General features: G+C 39.7%; 1 protein-coding gene across 1 annotated transcript in view; it reads right to left on the reverse strand.

The window, feature by feature from the left end:
* The window catches only part of spata20 (spermatogenesis associated 20), a 75945-nt gene that overhangs the window by 39478 nt on the left and 13369 nt on the right, over nt 1-23098 (reverse strand). The window contains exons 10-13 of the mRNA XM_061708639.1: nt 21727-21939; nt 21363-21555; nt 20053-20221; nt 13205-13413 (exon numbers count right to left, since the gene is read on the reverse strand). Coding sequence (XP_061564623.1) covers nt 13205-13413; nt 20053-20221; nt 21363-21555; nt 21727-21939 — 784 coding nt within the window. The remainder of the gene's footprint in view (nt 1-13204; nt 13414-20052; nt 20222-21362; nt 21556-21726; nt 21940-23098) is intronic.

A 23098-nucleotide genomic window follows, 5' to 3' on the forward strand; every position in this document is an offset into this window, starting at 1 on the left:
AATTTGAAAAACTGTATTTGAAGTAGACAGTGTTTTAAGTTGGTCTACATGGCACTTTTTTGAAAGAAAATACAAAAGGTCAAAAAGGAAATTCTTTCTTTGTGTTCATTTGATTCCCAATTAAGACACAATGGTAAGAAATGATTTACATTATGGGCTTAAAACTGCCTTGAAATGCGAAATAACAGAATTTTAAACATGCAATTCAAAATGCGATTAATCGCGATTAACTTTTGAAATTCTGCGATTAATCGCGATTAAAAAAATGAATCGTTTGACAGCCCTAGAATAAAGCTTTGGATCAAGAAGATTTTACTGCAAACCTGAAAACAGTCAATCAGGGTCGACTTCCCACTAGGGCTGTTCGATTAATCGATTTTAAATCGTAATCGCGATTATGTAATTAGAACGATGTTAAAACGTGAAAATCGTAAAATCGATTTTTCACTTTTTTTTTTTTTTTTTTTTTTTTATTACCTTGTCTGCACACATATTAATGATTGATACCATATTAATGATTGATCGAAATACCTCTCAATACCTGCAACAAGTGCCCCATCGGAGAGGCTCTTTAGTGTAGGAGGGGGCGTTGTAACATGCCACCGGGCATCCCTCAAGCCAGATGCCGTAGACCGGCTTGTGTTCCTTGCAAAAAACTTGCAAATGTGAATAGCAAATGTAATGAGTGACATTACACACCTCTACATCCTTCATGGGTTGCATTATTATTTAGCATGCAAAGACCCAGTTTAGTTTAATTAGAACATGTTTTATTTAATTGGAAATATAACTATGTATGTTTGCAAGTGCTGATTTGCTGATTTTTTTTTTTCAGAGATAAAACTTTATATTTTATTATATTTTTTAAAACTTTTTTCAACTTATTTTACAGAGTTTTGCACTTTATTCATTCATTTTTGGTTTAATAAGAGCAAAGTTTGCACTTAAAGCCCAATGGGGCAAATGTTCAATAAAAAAAACAGCATATTTGAAATCATTTCTTTGCCTTTTTTCAATTCACAAAATAATCGTAATCGTAATCGAAAATTGGATTTTGAGAGAAAAAAATCGAGATTTTATTTTTGGGCAAAATCGAACAGCCCTACTTCCCACTCCAATACGCACCATTTTTGTTGATGCTGGTTGATGCTACGAGCTCTGCCTTCGTCAGAAGCTTTGTTTCTCTGGTTGTATCTCCATCCAGTGATGTCTTAACAGGAAAGGAATTGGAAAGGCCAACCAGGGCAAAAGTGCCTTTAATAATGTCCTTCTGTAAAATGATTTAAATTTTCATCCTAGGCCTGCTTACAAGCAAAAGTAAATTAAGCAGCGAGTCTATCAAAAGTTGATTATTTCTGTGATGAAATGGCGTAAACATCTGACGTTTCACATCAAGTATTTGAGTAGAAGGGAAAAGGTTGAAGAGGGTTGAAAGTAATTCATCAATATTATTTTAATAATAAGGCATCTGTCAAATCTGGTCCGTTATCTTCATTAGTATCAAACCAAAGCAGTGAAGTGGAAATGGTATGATGATTACATTTATTTGGGGTAAATTGTTATATCAAGTAGGAGAGAAAAGTATTTAGAACAATAGAAAAATCTGTCATTATCTTTATGAAAGCAGGCGTGAAGTAGTTTGGACGAGCCAGCACGCGCTCGTTGTAGCTAGTTACTGCATTTATAATTTAAAAGGCATGCATTAGCCCTTCTTTTTGCCTCTTACTGGAGCTTGGTGTTAAGTAATTGGTCCTTATCTTTTATCAGTCTCCAGTGAGAGCCTGGAGGTGAGCTTCTCATGACCTGTGCCCTCCCTGCAGATCGGCTTCTCAGCAATGCCCTGACGTTTGAATGTATACAAGTGTGGGGGAAGAGGGAGGGAAAAAGTCTTCAGTCAGTCGCAGATTTGGCCATATTTGGTCAAAAACTAAAGAAATAGTGGGAACATTCCAACAAATTCATTAAAAAAACGCAGAAAAAATAACATTGTCCAGTATAAAGTGGCAACATTTATCCATTATCTTTGAATTCCAGTGTGTGGCATGCAACTTAACTTTTTTGTACAAAGATTGAGTTTTCTGTCATGTAACAGAGAGTGACATTGAGGTTTCACATCTACCAACCTGTAAAACTCATTAGATTTAATTCATAACTAACTAAATGTATTATTTCCTGTCAAATATAACTGGTTTGGAGTTATATAAAAAAAAACTTCTTGGAAAAACGTCTTACAATTAAGTGTGACAAACCTTGTGGGTTGGATAATTTAGATGGCAAACTTCTAAAGCTTGCAGGAAAAGTAATAGTAAAACCACTATGTCATATTTTCAATTTATGTTTTAAATAATCTATTTATCCAAATCCATTGAAGATTTCAAAAGTCACTCCTCTGCCAAAAAACTGCAGAGAGCCACTTACAGGGCATAACAGCAGGCCAATAAGTGTGTTACCTGTAATAAGCAAACTGTTAGAGGGAATCATGTTTAAGCAAATTCAGCATTACTTTGAAGTAAATAACATGAACTCTGGTTTCCAGCATGCATATAGGGACGGCTACTCCACTAGCACTGCTCTTACATGTCTCACTGATGACCTGCTTACACAGATAGACAAGAAGTCAGTTGTAGGTGTTGTATTTCTGGACTTCAGTGCAGCCTTTGATCTGATTGATCATGAACTGTTACTCTTGAAGCTTTCAGCCAATGGTTTTAAAAACTCTGTGATTAATTTTATGAGAAGTTATATGACTGACAGGAGACAGTGTGTTAAGTTTAATGGTGCTTTTTCAGACATAGAGACGCTTCAGTGTGGTATTCCCCAGGGGAGCTGCCTCGGACCTCTCTATTCTATTTTTGTAAATGATATGCCATATGTTTTGAGAAATGCGGGTATAGTAATGTACGCAGATGATAAACCATCTTTGCATCTGCTAGTAGTACTGAACAAGTTAACAAGACACCTCAATATGAGCTAACACTGATATCTGATTGGGTTACAGCAAACAAGCTAAAGCTGAATATTTCGAAGACAAAATGCATGGTACTTGGGTCTAACTACTCACTTCGGTCTCATCAGAAGTTGGTCCTCTCATTAAATGGTGCAGCTATTGAGCAAGTTAGAGAAGCCACATTGCTGGCATTACTATAGATGAAACATTATCTTGGTCAATACATATAAAGAATATAGTCAGTAAAATGAGTAAAAGTATTTCAAACATTAAAAAATGTGCATGTTTTTTAACTGACACAACAATCAAGCTTGTTATTCAATCATTATTCTTGTCCCACCTTGACTACTGCCCAGCAATATGGTCTGGTACCTAAAAAAAAGAACTTGCTAAACTCCAGCTCGCTCAGAATAGAGCTGAATGACTGGCACTTCACTGTTCTATTAGGAATAATGTAAATACTATGCATGATAAACTCTCCTGGATGAAAGTAAAGGAGAGATTGGCATGCAGCCTTATTTTGTATTTGAATAATATTGTACTTTGCTTAAACCCAGTAGCCTGTTTTCTCTATTAGTACCGATCAAGATCATGCATGATTATGATACCAGACAGGCCTTAAGCTGTCGTTTCAGACTACCTAGACCGAGGACAAATGCACTGAAAAGAACTGTATTGTACAGAGCTATTGTATACTGGAATGGACTTCCGTACTGCCTCATACTCAAGTGTAAGAAATCAGGATTTAAAAGGGAATTGAAAAAAGCTGTTTTGAGTAAAGAAATTAGGTTAAATTCAGTTGACTGATGTCTGTAACTGCACCTACCCTCACCTATGGTCACAAACTTTGGGTAGTGACCGAAAGGACAAGATCGCGGATACAAGCGGCCGAGATGAGTTTCCTCTGCAGGGTGGCTGGACGCTCCCTTAGAGATAGGGTGAGGAGTTCGGTCACCCGGGAGGAGCTCGGAGTCGAGCCGCTGCTCCTTCACATTGAGAGGAGTCAGCTGAGGTGGCTTGGGCATCTGTACCGGATGCCTCCTGGACGCCTCCCTAGGGAGGTGTTCCAGGCATGTCCCACCGGGAGGAGACCCCGGGGAAGACCAAGGACACGCTGGAGAGACTATGTCTCTCGGCTGGCCTGGGAACGCCTCGGACTCCCCTCGGAGGAGCTGGAGGAAGTGTCTGGGGTGAAGGAAGTCTTGGCATCTTTGCTGAGGCTGCTGCCCCCGCGACCCGGGAACGGATAAGCGGCGGACGATGGATGGATGGATGGATGGATGATGTCTGTAAAGCTGCAGAGTGCCTTATTTTGTATTTTTAGTTTAAACTTGTACAGAGATTATTATTATTATTATTATAGGAATAATCTAATTGCTTGTTTTTATTTTATTTTGTATTTTTTATCATTTCTATTTTGGGAACACTGTATAGGAACTGTTATTTGTATTGCTTTTTAGGGACCCCAGGAAGAATAGTCGTCACCATGGTGACAACTAATGGGGATCCAATAAACAATAAACAAATAAACATAGTTACAGACTATTTCAAAAGATTGTTTTGCTCTTTGTTTGATTTCACGCCCATGACGACAAGAAGAATAAAAAGAAGTATGCACAATTGTAAAAAAAAAAAGTACCCGACACTTCTTACTGGAGAACTTGCTAGTTGGAATTAAACCTTATATTATTTGGTTTCCACTTAACCACAGTTAGGTTTGCCTAATCTACTCACAGAGGGTTCAACATAACTTTGTTCCATATTGGCCTCGGGCGTCCTGTCCAGTGTAACATTTACAAGAAATAAAGAATACACGGTTACATCAATGTAAAAAAGAGTTATGGGGTTTCGATAGCTCAGCTTTTCATGTCAAGTATAAGTGAGTTAGGTACCAAATGACTCTCTCTGCATCGACTGATATTCACGCACACCACATGCCAGATTGCTTTTGTAAAAAAAATAAATGATTTTGGACACACTGAATTACACTGTGCACTGGATAGTCAGTATGTTTCTTGTGGCGACATGTGAACACCCACGCATGACCGAAAAGCATAAATAATTTGATTCTTTCTTGTAAGTATGTTCCAGCTCAAGGAGCTCCGAGGAAAGAAGTCACACACACACATGCAGCTGTGACGGGAATACCGCCAACACACGATTCACGTAGTCACATAAACACATCGAGAAACTCCTTACACCGTCTATAAAATACTGATACTTTTGATCAGGAGGCAACTGCTTGGCTTAAGGACTTTGCAAAACCAAAACCAAAAAACTTTTGACCCAAATTGGACTCGACTAAGATTCGGGAAAATTCCCAACAGCAAATTTTCTTAACCAAATATGATGATTGAGATTCATTTTGCTTGTAATACTCAACTCAATATTTACTCTGCATTAGATTTCAAACCTGTTGGAGCATTACCACATTATTATGCTTGTGGCCTGATGCCAGTATAGTTCAATCATGTCATTTCACCACAAATCTGTTGTTTTGGCATCAAATTCCCCATTTTTCAGTTAGACCTTAACTATTGTGATATATTCTGTATAAAAATGTTGAAGGGTAACTTGATTATAATTGATGAGGGAGGGAATAGGGAGTTACATCTCTTTTGTCAATTGTTCTAATAGGGTTTTCAAAACCATATTTAATAATTCTGTTGATAGACTGCATGCCTGTAGCCAAGATGTAACAAATAGAGTCGGTTATGGTCAAGTTACCCTTTTAGAACTTTATAAAGAATTCAATATGCTTTTTATGCGCTGTTGTAGAAATTGTAGTCAGTTTTAATGACTAGGCGAAACATTATTGTAATTTTACACCCTCTCTCCTCTGCATATCTCTTACCAAATCTATTCAGAGGGAAATAATGGTTGGGTCTGAGGTAAAACCTTTAGGTTGGAATTCAAAGAGGAGGAAAGTCCTATAGTCGTTTCAGAAGATGTGTCAACAATGCAGTGACAAACCTTGTAGGATTCACTGAGTTGGCAAACAACCACTCCATAATCCATGGTGGCAATAATGCACCATTGTCACTGTTTACTAAGCACAAATGAATAAAAGAAGATGACGATTAATGATAAGAAAAACAAACAAACATTGAAAGAAGCATTGTAGGAGTTGAGGTGGTTGCTGTGTTTGTTTACTCATGCTATGACTGTGGCAGGTAACAAGAAAAAGATGATTAAAACTGGAATGGGACACTGCGGTGGGTAAACAGCATCTCCTGCCTACAGCATACCCAATCAGCACCAAGTCTACACAACCCCACACCGAGGAGCTTTTCAGGGCCATGCTAAAGTACCAAACCCAAAAGTGAGTTAGTGGTTCATTAGCAGACACGTGCAATTAACGCTTCCCCTACTTCCACTACTAAGAGTCCAAATTTAGATTTTCATTGGTTGGTTTGACTAGAGTGCATGGAGAAAAGGTACTTCTTACTGCTTGGGAGTCGGAGGTGGTTGATGTAAAAGAGGGAAACCAGTGTTTTAAGCCTCTGTCAGAAACACTGCATAATTTACATCAGGACTTGGGGCCTCTGCAATTTAACAGCAGCGTTATTTTTAAATGTGATTTCAGTTTGAGTTGGATTTACAGTTCAACCCGACCCTCAACATGATGCATTTAAAACTTTAAAGCCTTTCATGGTGGAATGCAGATTGACAAAATCTGTCCCCATCTGAGACAAAAAGCAGAAACAAAAGCAGAACAGACAATAGTGCGTGACTTTAACCTTACTCTTGAAAAACAAACACACAGAGGGGAGCTTGGCAGGGCTGTGAGACGCAGAGTGGCAGCGCGGTGGGCTAATCAATCTTGCACTGACGGGCCACGCTGCTGGGACAAGCCGTCCACATCGCAGCGGCTCTAGCATCACTAATGGGCTTCAACCAAACACGGAGCAGCCACCATAAAGGTGCCGTCAATCCTCCCAGACGAGAAAACCCTTGCAAGTCAGCTGTGATAATCACACACAGATGCATGTGTGATGGTGCAGGGATGCTCAAGTCCTGCACACACACACACACACACACACGCACCGCAAGCGCACAAGCAGTCATCGTCTCAGGTGAACAGTTCGTAGGAAGAAAAAATGCTGGCATTTTCCCCGTTCCCCTCCCATCTGTGGTAGCTCACTCCTGCCTGAAATACATCCAAACATCTGTTACGGGTGTGTGTCCCTGTTTTCAGGTGACACTAATTCAATCCAGATATTACATAATGCATCTTTTACCTGTGAAACTGGGCACGAAAAGCTCTTATTCTCTGGAAATCAAGAGCATATATATATATATATATATATATATATATATATATATATATATATATATATATATATATATATATATATATATATATATAGAGAGAGAGAGAGAGAGAGATAAATCGAAAACTTGTTTTTAACATTAAACAAGTTACCCCAACAAAGAAGAAAAAAAACATTGACATGCACACATAAACACTGTAATATAAGAAAAGAGGAGAGATTAAACATAAAATCCCTCTAAATGGGGGGTGGAGGGTGGAGGGGGGTGTCCACCCACATGAAGGCATACAGCTATTTGTACTTCAAAGAAAAATATGCAGCTGAGTAGAAATAAAAAACAAACACATAACAAGTAGGAGGAAAAAGAGGTACATGGCTGCTGTCAAATGGTGAAGCTTGAGAACAAAAACAAGCTAATTTGAAACAATCCAAAGTGGAAACTGCGGTCTGACTGATCAAAGGTAAAAGTCTGCGCGTCTACAAAGCGTCAGCATCTCTGACCTGCCAGCAGCCATCGGTTAGAGAAGTGCACGAGACGCTGAAGACAGGTTGGAGAGCACATAAAGGTCATTAGTATTTATATCGCATCAATCCTTTTACTCACTGACTTGCAAAGTTCAACAAATATGTCATCATTTTTTACTCCCTGTTAATCATTTAACGAAACAATAGAAGGTGGACTCTGACGAATGCCGCTGCGATTTGTTATAGGTCTGTTCAATTAATTTTACTTGTATCGCACCAATTTACCACAAAATAATCTCAAGGCACTTCGCAGAGAAATCAAATTCTGCAAAGTTCAATACAGTCCATAAATACATTCCTTAAATATAATGTAACCCCTTCCAAAAGATTTACTTTCAGTTTATCGTAATTCAGAAGTTGATGTGGTTCACACCAGATGTGCTGACATCTGTATTTATGCAATAAGTAACAAAGAAAAGATATACGGGGAAATTCAGAAAAATTGTCATTGAGAACATGCCTAAAATATCTGAATATTCAGCTACAGAACAGAAGAATCTCATACATGCCCACGCCCCTTTTTGGAGGTGGAGAATTTTTTTTTTTTTTTTTTTTAAATGTTAAAAAGCCATACGTTTATATTTTAAAAGTTACAGTAGTCCAATGTGATGCCTCATTGAAAAAACGGTGTAATATGTACAATAGGGAAATTAAAAAGTCTAGATTATGTCGCCTCCGGGCACTTGGCTGCACTGAATGGATGGTCCTTTAACTTGATAAATGAAAGGTTTTCCTACATAGCGCTGCAGATTTTGGGCCGGCAACGACATTATTCAGTTGTTTAGCTGACAGCCTTATGATTTTGGTGCCGGAGCTAGAAAGGAAGACTGCAAGCCTCACTGAACACTTTTATATGAGCAAACACTTGGATGTGTTGACCGTCATTCATATTCTAAGGGTGGGGGAGCAGTGACATTCAACTCAAGTCAGCTTTATTTATAGAGCACATTTAAACCTAAGTGCTTCACAGAATAAAAGCATAAAACATACTAGGACTATAGGTAATAAAATAATATTAAAATGGCTGTAAATAAAATTCAATTTCATTAACAGAAACTATTTTAAACTATTGGGATAAAACACTGCACTTGATACAAAACCCAAGGAGAAAAGATGAGTCTTGAATAATGATTTAAAAAGTCCTAAATTTGGCACAGATAGTGAACGCAGTTCAAGGATGTTCTATAATTTAGGTGCAGTCCCACCAAAAACTTACATTTTGTTCTGGGCACCTCTTATAGCAGTTAATTGGACGACCTTAATGATCTGGCTGGAGCATGAAACAGCTTAGTCAGATAAGGAGGTTGCCAGCCCGTTCATAGCTTTTATATCTAATAATACAATTTTAAAATCAGCTCCAAATTGCAGAGAAAGCCAGTGGAGAGAAGTCCACAGTGGTGTGATGTGGTCTCTTTCGGTTGCCGGTTACTGAGGTCAGTTAGGGGGAGGTAGCTCTTGACAACAAGTGATATCTGTTTATCAAATCTAAAGGCATTATGAAAATACAGTATATGTCAAGACTGTTGACTGAAGCATTTAAAACAGGCAGAAGAGGGTAAAGATAGACAACATCTAGCAGCCCAGAGCAACCAAACACAATTATCTCAGTTTTGTTTTAATTAGGTGTTTAGATAATTGCAAGATGGACTGATTTTAGTTGTATATATATATATGAAACATGAGGCTGCAGTGAGCCCTTACTTTTTAAATGTAAGGGCATATTTTATCATAAAAACAGCAATGAAACAAGACTAGTGTGTGTTTTTTTTTAAATATACCCCACGGGCAACATACAATGAAAGAAGGATGGGGCCGAGAACAGAACCCTGTGGAACACCACTCATGAGTGTCGCTGTCCCAGAAGAATATTTCCTAGGATGGACAGAAACGCTCTTGTCTAATACATAAGACTGGAGTCACTTCAGTGCTGTGCCTTAAAAGCTGGAGTTCAACAGTGTCAATGGCAGCTGATGAATCCACAAGAGCAAAAAGAGTCACTATATACTGCAGCACTTCAGCAGGACCATTAACAATCAGATCCTCAAAGATTCAGTGTTGCGGTGAGGTTTAAAGTCAGACTGGAACTTTTCAGATGAAGTATATTGTATTGGCATCAAAAATAAATGACTTTGGATAAGAGAGACAGTTTAGACATTATCATAAATTAGAAAGTAGGATAAGGGTTTTTGTTTTTTTCCTTAAATTATAGGTTGTAAAATGGCTTGTTTCAAAGGACCAGGAACACAAGCAAAATGTAAGACTAGAATTTATCATTGCAACAATTAGTTTCCCAACAGTGTAATTGTGCTAATCCCAAACCCTAAGCACCCAAATGTGCTCTCATCTATAGTATAGAACAATTGTCGACTGGATAGTATATGTTCCTATTAAATACAGTCCTGTAATGATCTGGTAAGCAGATCTGTGAAACTGTACTGGGGGGAATTCTAATGATCTTTTACAAGGATTTTAGCATCCTTAAATGACTTTTTGGGGTCTCATGATGGAAACAAGTAAGAAGTTAAAGTCATCAGATGTTACTTCCACCTTTCATGAACAGCTGTGCTCATCCAAGTGCGATCTCGCCGAGGCGCCTGAGACCGTTCATCTAAAATAATCCACTACGTTAACAAGACTAGTGTGTGTTCAATACGTTAAGGGATTGACAATAGGGAACATATTCAGAATTAATGAGGCGCATGAACCCAAAAATGCTCTTTCAGCATAATCCAGTGGATTTGCTTAGATATCTATAGCTCAGACAGACAGACAGACAGACAGACAGACAGACAGACAGACAGACAGACAGACAGACAGACAGACAGACAGACAGACAGACAGACAGACAGACAGACAGACAGACAGACAGACAGACAGACAGACAGCTCACATATTGGGCCAGTTATCTTTTACATCAAACTAATGAATTGTGCAGGGCTTTTAAAGACTGCCTGCACATGTTCCCGCCTCTAAATTAACAAGGCATTATCAATATTAAAGAATGTGGCTAGTAATTGTCACAATTCCCGATCCTTTTTTTTTTTTTTTTTTTTTTTAATTTATTAATGACCACACAGCCAGGCTGGTGGAATTTGTTTCTCTGCATTTAACCCATCTCTAATTAGACTAGAGAGCAGTGGGCTGCCATATAAACGGCGCCCGGGGAGCGGTTGGGGTTGAGGGCCTTGCTCAGGGGCCCAGGGTGGTTGACCTGGGTTGCATAATCCTGACTTTACATTCTGTACAGAAGATTCAGGAAGCATCTCTGTACTTGAAATAAATTCTTAGTGTTAAAAAGAAAACAGCCCAAAATTCCAAAAATCAATAAATGTATAAATGTGACATTTCTATGTTGGTAAACTATTAAACCATTTTACTTTTTGCACCAATGTGTCTCTTTAACTGGAACATGGATTCAATATTTGAGCAGCGAGTGAAATTTTGAATCGAATTCTGAGGTGATGAATAAAAGAAATTCTTCTGCTTTTTTTAAATAGATTATAGCGTGGCGTTTCTCACCTCTCCTGCTTGCACGAGCCACCGGTCAAAAAGTCTCCATGTGTTGATATCATTAAACTGTCTGCAGTGCCTGCAGACCTTACACCCTGCATTTATTCATCTCTCCGATCGATCCATCTTTCAACCTGGCCACATACCGCAGTGGCACCATCAATCCTTCACCTGTCCATCAGTCCTTCCCTGAGGCTGCTGGACCCACACCTACTGTACATGTAACCTGAGATAGGAGCTGAATTTCTGGAGTAAGTCTGTACTCCTGCATTATAATGGTCCAGCTCAGCACATGAGGATGTGGGGCAGTGGATTACATCTGTTGAGTGCTGATTTAACTTTAACTTGCTTCCTAATTAGTGAGTTTAAGTGCTGGCAAGGGAAAAGAAGTAGTTTTTGCATCAAATATGAACTTTCCGTTACAAATTAACACAAATGCTGAAGATGACATGATATTTTGTTTATAAAGAATATATATTCTGTTAGTAAACCTGCTTATATTTACAACTAGTGCCAACCAATAGCAGACATAATCATGACACAAGACAAGCAGTAAACAACAGTTTCACATTACCTCTGCCGAGAACTAACACACTTAGAAGAACAGCTACGTACAGAGCTGGTGCAGAGTGGAACAGGCTTCCACCCGAGCTCTTATTACTTGAAAGCATAAGTAGTTTTAAAAACAAACTGAAAAAGATGATTTTAGAAAGGTGTGTGTATAATATCTGACTAATATCTGACTTCTTGGTTTCTTGGTAAGCTTTTGTTTTTGTTGTCTTTTTGGTTTAATAAGCCTAGGTATTGAGTTGGTGTGAAAACAGGTTTTAACAATCTTTTCCAATTGTAAGTAGTCGACACTGTGGTAAATTATTGTAATACTGTAGTTTTTTCCATGTTACTACCATGTATAATTCTATACTGTATTGTTATTCTGTAGGTTTTTATTATGTATATAATTGTGTCCCGTGTGAGGACCCCAGGAAGAATAGCCATTACTCCCACAACGGAGTGATGGCTAATGGGGATCCTAATAAATAAACAAAATGACATCTCAAAAGTTCCCATATACACTAGGTGATAGGTGAACTTTTAGACTTTAAACCCATATTTTGTTTTGTTGTTTATTGTGTCCCCACATGACTATTATAACATTTACCTCTTGTTGAACAATGCAAAGGACTGTTGAGAATGAACATCTCTGCTTCACTGCTCAACGTTTCAAGATCTATATCTGACCGTCTTAGGGCTGGGCGATATGGACCAAAAGTCATATCTCGATATTTTCTAGCTAAATGGCGATACTCGATATATATCTCGATATTTTTTCTGTGCCTTAATTGGGGTTTCCCCCAAAGCATTATAGCATAGCATCTATGTTAGCTTCATTTTTTTCTGAGGCAAACCCTTAAAAAAACAGTCAGTTTTAATACAAAGCCTCGTGCCAAATGTCACACAGGTACCTTTGTTAACAGAGGTCTGCACAATATCAAAATGTATAAAACAAATGAAATAAAAATAAACTGCCTGCATATATAGAATAAAAATGCTTCTTGAATAAAATAAAACAAATATCCCTTTCCTGCATAACAATTAAATTAAAATACACTGCAATTAATACAATGTAGACAGTAACAGGCAGACTTTTCCACTGAGGTTGACAGTTGTGCAAATAACAAAACATTTGTGCAAATCTCAAATAAAACATTCAAGTCAATTTGTCACAAAATAAGCGATATCAAAATCATTTAAAAAAAAATAAATAAAAAAATAATAATAATTTTTTTTTTCTTTTTTTTTTTAAATTGATATAAACAATATTGTCTCGTACCATATCGTGTTTGAAAATATATCGATATATATTAAAATCTCGATATATCGCCCAGCCCTAGACCGTCTGATTAAAAGGAGACGACAGGTGAGATGCATCAGCGTGTTCATCCCTCACCCTCTTTGAGCTGCAGCAGGACCGTGCTGTCACTGGGGTTGCTGCAGAAGTAGCCCCCGCCCTGATCGTCCCAGAACAGCGCGTCCTGCCTGAGCTGCAGCTCCTCGGCCCACAGCAGCCACTCCGGCTCCAGCGTGGCCTCGTACAGGTCCAGCAAGCCACAGGTGATGAAGGCGTAGTCATCCAGGAAGCCAGAGATAGGCGGAGATCTGGAGAACGCAGAGGGGGAAACCAAAGAAATTAGGGGAGTGGAAGCCAAAAAGGAATGAGGACATTTTTCATTAAAGATTTAACGGCAGGGGGATGTGGGAAGGATTGAAGAAAAAAAGTTACTGCTGGTGAACTAGTTCAGCATCTTGTTTTTTCCCCTTTTATTCTTATATAAAAAAAATCTTGTTTATGATGCCAGGAGGGCAATCTCATGACTTTTGCAGAGACAGTACAGAAATCCAGATAGACTACAAAGAGTCTGAAGAAAGTAAAAACATCCTAAGACCATGACAGGCTTATACAATCAGGAGAAAGGTGAATAAAACTTTCTGGAACATTTTTCTTTTTACACTTATACACTTATACTTCTCACAGAACACTGCTTACATATTTCCCTCTTGGCACTGTGTTAACACACAGCTGAATCTCCCAGACCAGCACACACCACCAAAAACCTCGACTTTTATAAAAGTCTAAACACCTACTGATGATTCATCAAGAATGCTGAGAGAGTAGCTGTAATTTGCACTTCTTAAAACATGTGGAAATAGAAGTGGGTACTTAGTATTGCCCACACGCTTTTTTTGTGGGAGGGGGTAAATAAATAATGCTTTTTGGAAAATGGTTCCATGTTGTTTCTCTGAGGTTATTAGGGGTGGGCAAAAATATCGATATGGCAATATATCGCGATACTTTTCCAGCCGATTCAATATCGATATTCAAAATTTGAATATCGATTTTTTTTGTTTTTTTTTTTAATATTTTTTTTTAAATATTTTTTATCCCCGATTTTTTTCCCATTATATCACCCAGTGCTCCTACCTAAGTGACAGTCCTGGGCATTGCCACTCTCTACCAACCCTGGGAGGGCCCTGCACTGAGCTCAGGTTTTATTTCATTTTATAATTTATTTTTTATATAACACGATTTCCTGTCCTTAAAAAATGAAAAATAATGGACAGAGGTTTATTTATTTATGGATTTATATCTATACTGACTGATCACTGTGCCTGTCCTTGGTTTTAGTACCCATCTTTCTTGTGTTTATTATCATTTGCCACATAATTAAAGCAACCTCATACTAAATTTAATGTTAATTTCATATGATGTAAATAATATGAAAAACATATACAAATAAGTTGTAACTTTAGCTTGTATAGTTATAATAAAACATTGTTTTGACTCAGTTTGTCCCATGAATTGTCACTATAATCTGATGAACGTGCAACTCGGATTTTAAGATCCATCACTATCATCTGATGTACATATATACAACTTGGATTTTAAGATGTGTAATGCATTTTTAAATTTTTCGGTGAACTATGTAGAATATAATAATCGGGATATCGCATAATCGGGATGTCGCAATGTGTATCGTATCGTGGCTCAAGTATCGTGATGCGTATCGTATCGTGAGGTCCTTCCCAATACCCACCCCTAGAGGTTATATTTTCTTTCGTGCTCTTTTTAATTGTAAAGTCTACATACATGGAGCTGTTTTCTTCAGACCAATCCTCCTCATTTTCCAAAGCCATTCTCCAGCACTGATGCCCAGAGTGATTTATTTATCAGAACATGCCCTTCTCAGAGAAGGTAATGAGTCACCCGACTCCAGCTGGCTCTCTCCCTATTCTGTGTTATGGCACACCAGACAGGTCCCTCCCTCCATTTCCTCCTTCATCATGGCGCCCCATGTGAGTGAGTGCAGGGGGACGGACGGTGACAGGAAGCCAGATACCGCTGTGTCAGGAGAGGCTTATTGCCGGTGGCTAAGTGGCTGAAAACGAGAGAGGACTTTAGAGGAGATGAAGTGGATGATTTTGATCATCTCAAATGCTTTTCCTTCCCAGACAAACCCAAGAGAGTTTGATAGTCCAAAAGAGTCAGCAGGCGCTCTGGGGATGGACATGATGGGGTGAGCTGAATGTGCAGTCCAAGAGGCAGATAGGAATTGCAATGTGATTTCATGGCATGTCTCAAACAAGCTTATTTGTATTATTTATTTAATCCAACATTTAATCCAGAAATGAACAGGCCAAGTAGCTGAAGCAACTCGTTTCATGATTCACTGTGTAGGATTGGAGTGTTTCATTAATCATCAGTAAAACAACGGTTCTGTCCTTCCAAGTCCTACGTTGGATGGTCCTTGGACAGTTGGGGCCTCCAGTCAAACCTCTCTCTGAAGCAATGTTTGGTACTGAATAGGGTTTCAAAGGGGTGGAAAATTTCCGGTAAATTTCCGGAAACTTTCCGGAAACTTTCCATGGGAAGTTAAGCTGGGGAATTTTGGAAATATTCCAAATTGGAAACTTTCCATGGGAATTATGGGAATTTATGGGAATTATTGGGAATTTATGGGAATTTATGGGAATTAACTGGAAATTGGGGGTAATTTAAACAAACTGTATCATATCCAAACATAAATGTAAATATTTATTTTGTCATAAGCAGATATCCATGCAAGATAATACAAAAACATGACATTTCAACAGATTTATTTGAGTAGAACTTTAGTTTTTATTCTTGTATGAACAATTATTTTAATGAACAACAAAAACATGAATGTTGAGTAAATACTAACTCACCCCACTCCCCCACCCAATCAAAAAGTAATGCAAGTTAAACATTAATACCATTATAGATCAAATATATTTACCCCATAATATTATCAAAACTTACTTGACTTTATATAGTCCGTGGGCTCAAATGTGTGGCTTCAATAGTCTTGTGCTTTGATGTGTGGCCTCCAGGCTCCAACCTTCAATTCTGTAAATTTCTTATTTATTCCCGTTAATTCCCGTTAATTCCCATATATTCCCGTTAATTCCCATGGAAAGTTTCCAACTTTGAAAATTCCCGGAATTTTGCAACCCTAGTACTGAACAACCACACTTCTTACAATATGCTCCAGAGGCTCGAGGGACATGACGTCGGGCTTTACATGAAGACCAAGTTCCTGCATGGACGTAAACAAAACGCTCCCCCTGTAGAATTGAGGTGGAGACTTTAAGAGTTTCCAGCTGAACTCTGGTGAGAGAGTGAAGTGTTGCTTCTTCCCCATCAAGAACACATTTCCAGACCCTTGAACCCCCCCCACCCCTGAGAATCCCCTCTCCCGTCACATACAGACAAGTCATCTCGCCGAGGTGACTCCAGCGCAGGGATGACAGCCTGACACAAGACCTCAAGAGGATTTCACTAACACGCCAACAAAACAAAAAACCTTTAGAAAAACTCAACAGTCCTTTGATTCCCACCTTCGGCGGTGCATGTTTGATGAGTCATTTCCCAGAGAGTAGAGATAAAACACCCCGCCAGTCTATCACATCATATAACCGGGAGGCAGTTTTAGGATAAAAGCTTTACAAAGGCTCGCTGGCACGCCAGCTACGACCCCCCCCCCCGAACGCCTCTCAGCGACAAACATATTGGGGCCGTATAGTTCACTAATACGGATAGTCTCTCATGATTTTTACAACAGTAGTGACCTTTACGTTACAGGCTATAATGAAATGCTTCATTGTGCAATCAAATGTAAATGAAAGTCAAGCATTATGCTTTGAAAGAACACAGTAAAATACCATTACAGCGTGACATGTTGACAAAATAATAATTAAAAAGAGATGCAAGGAAAAATCCAGAGAGATTTCTTTGAGTTATGAACCAAACAATACAGCTTCTATTTATTATTCACCTCACGTGTCCCCCCACCACCAATCTAGACCAAACAATAATTCAAGACTGATGTACTACCCCCAGCAAGAATATAAAGTTAGTTATTTCGTGATCTTGATTCTTATGATCAATATTAAAATGAAAAGAAAAGCATCCAGCTGTTTCAAGAAGCTTAGACACTTTTTGTTTAAAACTCATATTTGTGAAGGGTTTGTTATCATATTAAACAAAAAAGAAAAGAAAGAACAAACAGGCGAAAGCAGGTTAATGTAAGGTGATGACATTAACCAATCAACCAGAATTTCTAGAACCCAAGAATGTAATGTTTGTGTTGTATTTTAGGTCTGGAAAAGGTTGGAGTTTCAATAATAAATCCACCTTTTTTCCACAAAGCTTTCCATTTTTATGTCATACAACTTATTTCAATAAATGTAAAAGGAGGAGAATTCATGACCTCTGCATCATAAATATTGAAGCACTGATCCGTTTCCATGGAAGCAGAGGCCACGAACTCTCCACAGTTATATCTACTGACATTCTTTTTAACTATATCAGTAGTAAAACTGCAGAGAAATTGGGTTTTCCAGTGTTATTGGAGGCTTTTATTTTGACATACGTTGACTGACAACTGTCGCGACCAGAACACGGGAGCACTCCGAATGTGGCGGCAGAGGATTTGGTCAAATAAACGTGGACAGCAGTCTGTTCAGTAACTGGCAGAATGATCTGGAAGCACCAGGACAGCTTTTAAGGATGTTTTCTTCATGAGAATCAAGAGAATAAATCACATGAATCAGAATGGAAAGTATAAATAAAAGGACCTCCACAGGTGTCAACTGATCTTATGAGAAACAAATCTCCACCTCTGTCCTGGTAAAGTAGCTCGCATTTCATTTATGTTTGGTACAAAAGTGATTTACTCATATGGAAGCTAAACGAGATTTGAAAAAGTGAGAAAAAGAGCCTCTGTAAGCATTTTCCTGGGCCGGACAGTAATGAACGAGTCAAAGGCTCTGCAACAAGGTCGGAGTGTCTCAGGTGAGTGCAGCGTTTGTTCATGTTTGTGTTCAAAAGTGCACGTGTTCCATCATGGATGTTGTGGGACCCCTGGCGCATTTTCCTGCTGAGTCGGTGGGATTTCACGCTCTCGCTCTCGGAATCTGGGACGCAGGGCTGGCCAACGGAACGAGGGCAGAGGCGTGGACCCGACACAAGACTTCATTTGTGTCTGTGAGTGTTCTGAAGGGCTGAATCTACACAGTGATGTGTAAATTATTTCTGTTATGTTCAAAGTATGCCTGTGTGTGTGTGTGTGTGTGTGTGTGTGTGTGTGTGTGTGGTTGAGGGGACCTAACACAGTAAAAGTGTAGGGCCCCTAGGAGATTTGAGCTCTCAAATAATTTCAAATATAAGTCTTAATTAGCCGGCCGGGGCCAGAGGCGCTCCCTCTCGCTGCATTGTTAATCACTGACCAGGAAACAAATCCTCAGCATCATGGCTTATTCAACAGGCCTCCATAATTCAATTTAAATGTTGCCGATCTGGGTTCCAATGTGCACCCTGAAAGATGCTGGAAGAGAAACCCAATCAGTGACCCGCTGCACATAAATGCAGCTTCACTGCTGTGCAAGGCGGCGCGTCCTCTGATTTCTCTGAATAACAGGATCCAACCAGATATCACATGTTTTCTGTTTGCATATTATATGAAAATAAAAGTGAACCATAAAGGGGCGGTTAAAGTTTTACAAAGCTGCCATAATTGTTAGATCTGTTGGGTTTCTGACAACGGGGCGAAAATGTTGTGCGCTATTATCTGCTGTGTTAGTATTTCACACGTGCAGAGACGCACTCGCATTCACCAAATCGATTCACCCTGTTCCGCTCGCAGGTTGAAAAATATGCCAGGAAACGTAGCTAAAGACTGCGAGTCAGCAAATATGGATGCAAGCAATTAGCCTTCACCTAACCATCCATCAGCTGTTGTGACTTCAACCAATATTGGATCACAAGGTGCTGATGCTTATCCCAGATGACATACGGCAAGAGGGACGGTGCAGAGTAAAGGATCAGCATCATCCTTAAACTATTTACAATCTCAGAGTCACTTCAAATACACTGATATGCAAAAGTTAGCACCCCACTTCTTTCACCGTGCTATTAGTTATTTAACAAATATAAAAGGCACAAAAAAAAAAGAATGAAAGGGAAAAGGGAAATGCTAAGTACCCCCTTCACTGCCTACATAGGATTTAAGACAATAAGTCGTAGCTGCTAATCCTTGGCCTTTGATGAAATGATCATCAGCAGATGTGCAGACCTTAATAAAAGCAGATGGTTTGTAAACTATAACAATACTTTAAAGTTTATTCTGCAGGTATCTGTTAGCCAGTGTAAAAATGATGAGTTGAAGTTGTCCCATCGTTTTTTTCAGGAAGTAATAGAGTCGTAGGATTTCTGGCTCTGCTTGACATCTGTGGCAACCCGCTTTCGTCGCAAGACGGTTCTTTCATCACTGCCCCCGTCTCCCTGGGAGATGTACGAGGGTTGTTTTTGTGCTACATTGGACCCCCCACTATCTCCATGTCACCCATAGATTTTCTGAAGAATGGTTTATCCGTTTCAATCCCGGATTATCCCGTTTTAAATATCTTTTCAGAGGTTATATCTGAAAAGAGCGCTGTAGCTGTCAGAGGGTTAGCCGTGACTGCTTCGCCAAGCCTTGTAGCATGATGATAAGTGCGATGATAGCTGGCCACTGGTTGAGCTGACTGCCAGTCAAAGTCTGCGCTCCATGTTACTAATAAATGTATTTAATTATGGTCAAACTTGAAATAATTGGGATTTATGTTGAATCAAATATCCTTAGACCTCAGACTGGGCGTGTACAAAGGAAAGCTCACTCCAATTCTGACGGGGGTTTCTAAAGTATGTTAATAATGCAATAATCATCAAAAGTCTCTTACATCTGTTGCACATCCATCTGGTCTCCGCGGTAACAGGAGCGGAGTATGATCTGCTGCTCAGCATCCCACAGGTGCTCCTTCAGGAAGTTGGCTGCCTGCACCGCTCTCTCCAGCAAGGCCTTGTCTCCCAACACGGCTCCGACGCGAGCGAAGCCCGACAGCATCAGGCCTGACGGAGACCAAGTTTGTGGTGATTAGGAATTTACGCAACTTAAAATAGCATGCTCTCTTTCTGCTGAGGCACTAATGTGTCACCACACCGCCGTGCCAGCTTCGTTATTTCCCCCCTCTCTTTGAAGTTCCCCTGTTTGCTCTCATTCCCTCTCTCGTCCCTCTTCACTCCCATTTCTTGCTCCCGCTACCCGTGCGCGGCTCTTTCATGTCGCGTATCAAAGCCACCGGTGAACGCGGCCGCCGTCTTCAAAGTGTTGCGGCAGAGGACAGGTGATTAACGGAGCGGTTTGTTCATTAGAGAAGAGGAAAGGAGCTCCGGTCTGATTGGGAAGTTCCCGGGATGGCAGAGCCTCATTATCTCACCGGCGCACTCTTCGCAACGCCGGCCAAGAGGGACACTCATTTTTGTGTCCATGTCTTTATTTAGCTTGAGTCGTTAATAACATTTTACATAATGCAAAAGACAAAGAAGGTTGATAATGATGAGTCTTCATTTACTGGCCTGTGTTTGGTACCTAAACCAATATTAACTACCGTATTGGCCCGAATATAAGACGGGGTTTTTTGCATTGAAATAAGACTGAAAAAGTGGGCGTCGTCTTACATTCGGGGTCTAGACGTTATACTCATTCACAACGCTAGATGGCGCCAGATATCTTTAAAGCGAATGCTGAACTTAACTTCCCAGGCCAAAGCAAACCCCTGTCACGAAGAAGAAAAATAAAAATAGCAGTAGCATGAAGAAGAAAAATAAAAAATAGCGGTAAGAAAGAAAAGACAAGGAAATAACAGAAGAGATAACAGAAAATGGTGAAACGTAGCGACAATCTGGAGAAAAGTGGGTCGAAGAAGTTATGATGCAAACTTCAAGATCATGATTTGAATGAGGCAAAATAACATGCTTTTTCTCTCAAATATATTGTTATAATCATTTGTTTCAGATGTACTGTAATTATTTTCTGTATAAAAGTTTAATTTGGTGTTAAAAAAGTCTTTTTTCAAATTTGAGTCTTGAAAAAGAGGGGGTCGTCTTACAATCAGGGTCGTCTTATATTCGGGTCAATACGGTAATGGATATTAAACTTGACTTTTATTCAATGCGACTGCCAGAAAAAGGTGACTGTGTAAATATTTACCGTTCCAGGAGGCCAACATCTTGGTGTCCCGGTGTGGGCGTGGCCGATCCTTTCTGACTTCGGCCAGTTTGGCTTTGGCGGACGCCAGGAGTTCGTTGACTTTTTCAACCGTGACACCGAAGCGAGCGGCCGTTAGCTCGACGGAGTAACGAACGATCAGCACGTTCTGGCCCTGCAGCTCCCCGTGGGGGTCCTGGTGACAAGAAAAGATACAGACACTGACCCCTGATGTCAAGTTCATGCCTCGGTGGACTTTAAAGACCCATCTGAATTGTCAAGAGTTTTGTCTTCTCCATCAATGCTTAATTTGACAGTTTTTACTGTACTTAAGTGAAAGTTTGTGGAGCTCCTGGAACCTGCGTACCTGTTCTGGTGCAACGTTGCCCGGCTCCTTGACCCCAAAGTGATGCATGAAGACATCAGCCAGCGTGGCAGCTCCGCTGGTTCCTTCTACCGCGTCCGGCAGCAGCTCCCGGATTTCAGAGGCCGTCCAGATGCAGAAGGCCCCCTCTCGCTTCTCCTCTCCCCCCGATGCCGGGACAGAGTCTGCATCCTCGGCGCTGTAGAAGCCTCCAGACTGGAAAGCAAAGTTAACAAATGCTTTTCGCAGGTACGATGATCAGAGATCACATGTAGTACTTTTTGTGAGTGACCATTTGGACATGAGAGACAGAGCAGCATTCAGATACATGAGTGAGTGAGGACGCACTATCCGAGTTATTCAGGGCATTTTCATGAATTTTGGCAGAGATGTAAACCCCAAGGATGTCATGTGTTTAGCATCTCACGCTTTTCAATATCTCCTAATCTTTCATTAATATCTTAAACTCCACTGCTGGGAAGAAAGGATGATTTGATCACATAAGAAATGAAAAACTGCAACACGTTGGCACCCTTTACAGTCTAGCTCACGATTGCCTCGTTATTACAACTAAACTGAACTAAAACCACTGAATGATGTTTCTATTCTTGAATAATGGCTGTGTAGTCAGTGAGTAAAACTGGTTACAAGTCCCATTAACCATGTTGAACAAACTACTACTGTTAGACACAAGATGAGGAGAGGTCGTGGCCTGTTTGCACAGAAACGGATCAGCACTCGCATATTTATGACGGAACAGGAGTTAGCAGGCGAGCGCAAACATTCATTACTTTGTTACTCCAAAAACAGAATCTGTTCTCACTCAAAAAGGGTTTGTCCCCGGCAGTGGTGGACAGTAACGGAGTAAATTTACTTGAGTACTGTACTTAAGTACATATCCAGAGGATTTGTACTTTACTTGAGTATTAGATTTCTTTGGTACTTATTACTCTTACTTGAATACATTTCCAAGACAAATATTTTTACTTTTACTCGAGTAAATTTCTAGGAAGGCTGAAAAGTACTCGTTACTTTCAGGTCTGCTCTTTTTTCTTCTTCCCTAAAATCCTATTGGACACAAGCTGTTTTTGTCAAAGGAGGAGACCTATCACAGTGCACGCTCTCCACTGGGATGTACGTGAAGCAGAAATACGTCAGCCTCCTCAAAACGATACCGCCAAAGTAGCCTGCGTTTGTCAAGACAGAGCCGCAACAAGTCAAGACAGAGTCGCAACAATGGCTACGCCTGCGTCAGGAGAAGAAAGTTAATAAACTCTGCATCATCTGCTGTCCTCTTATGATCCCATTCATTTGATTTGTTTTTGGTGTTTCTGCAGGTTTTATATAACATTGTGGTTCTAAAAGCAGCACATCA

The sequence above is a fragment of the Cololabis saira genome, chromosome 19 (genome assembly GCF_033807715.1).
Source record: "Cololabis saira isolate AMF1-May2022 chromosome 19, fColSai1.1, whole genome shotgun sequence".
Taxonomy (NCBI): Eukaryota; Metazoa; Chordata; class Actinopteri; order Beloniformes; family Belonidae; genus Cololabis; species Cololabis saira.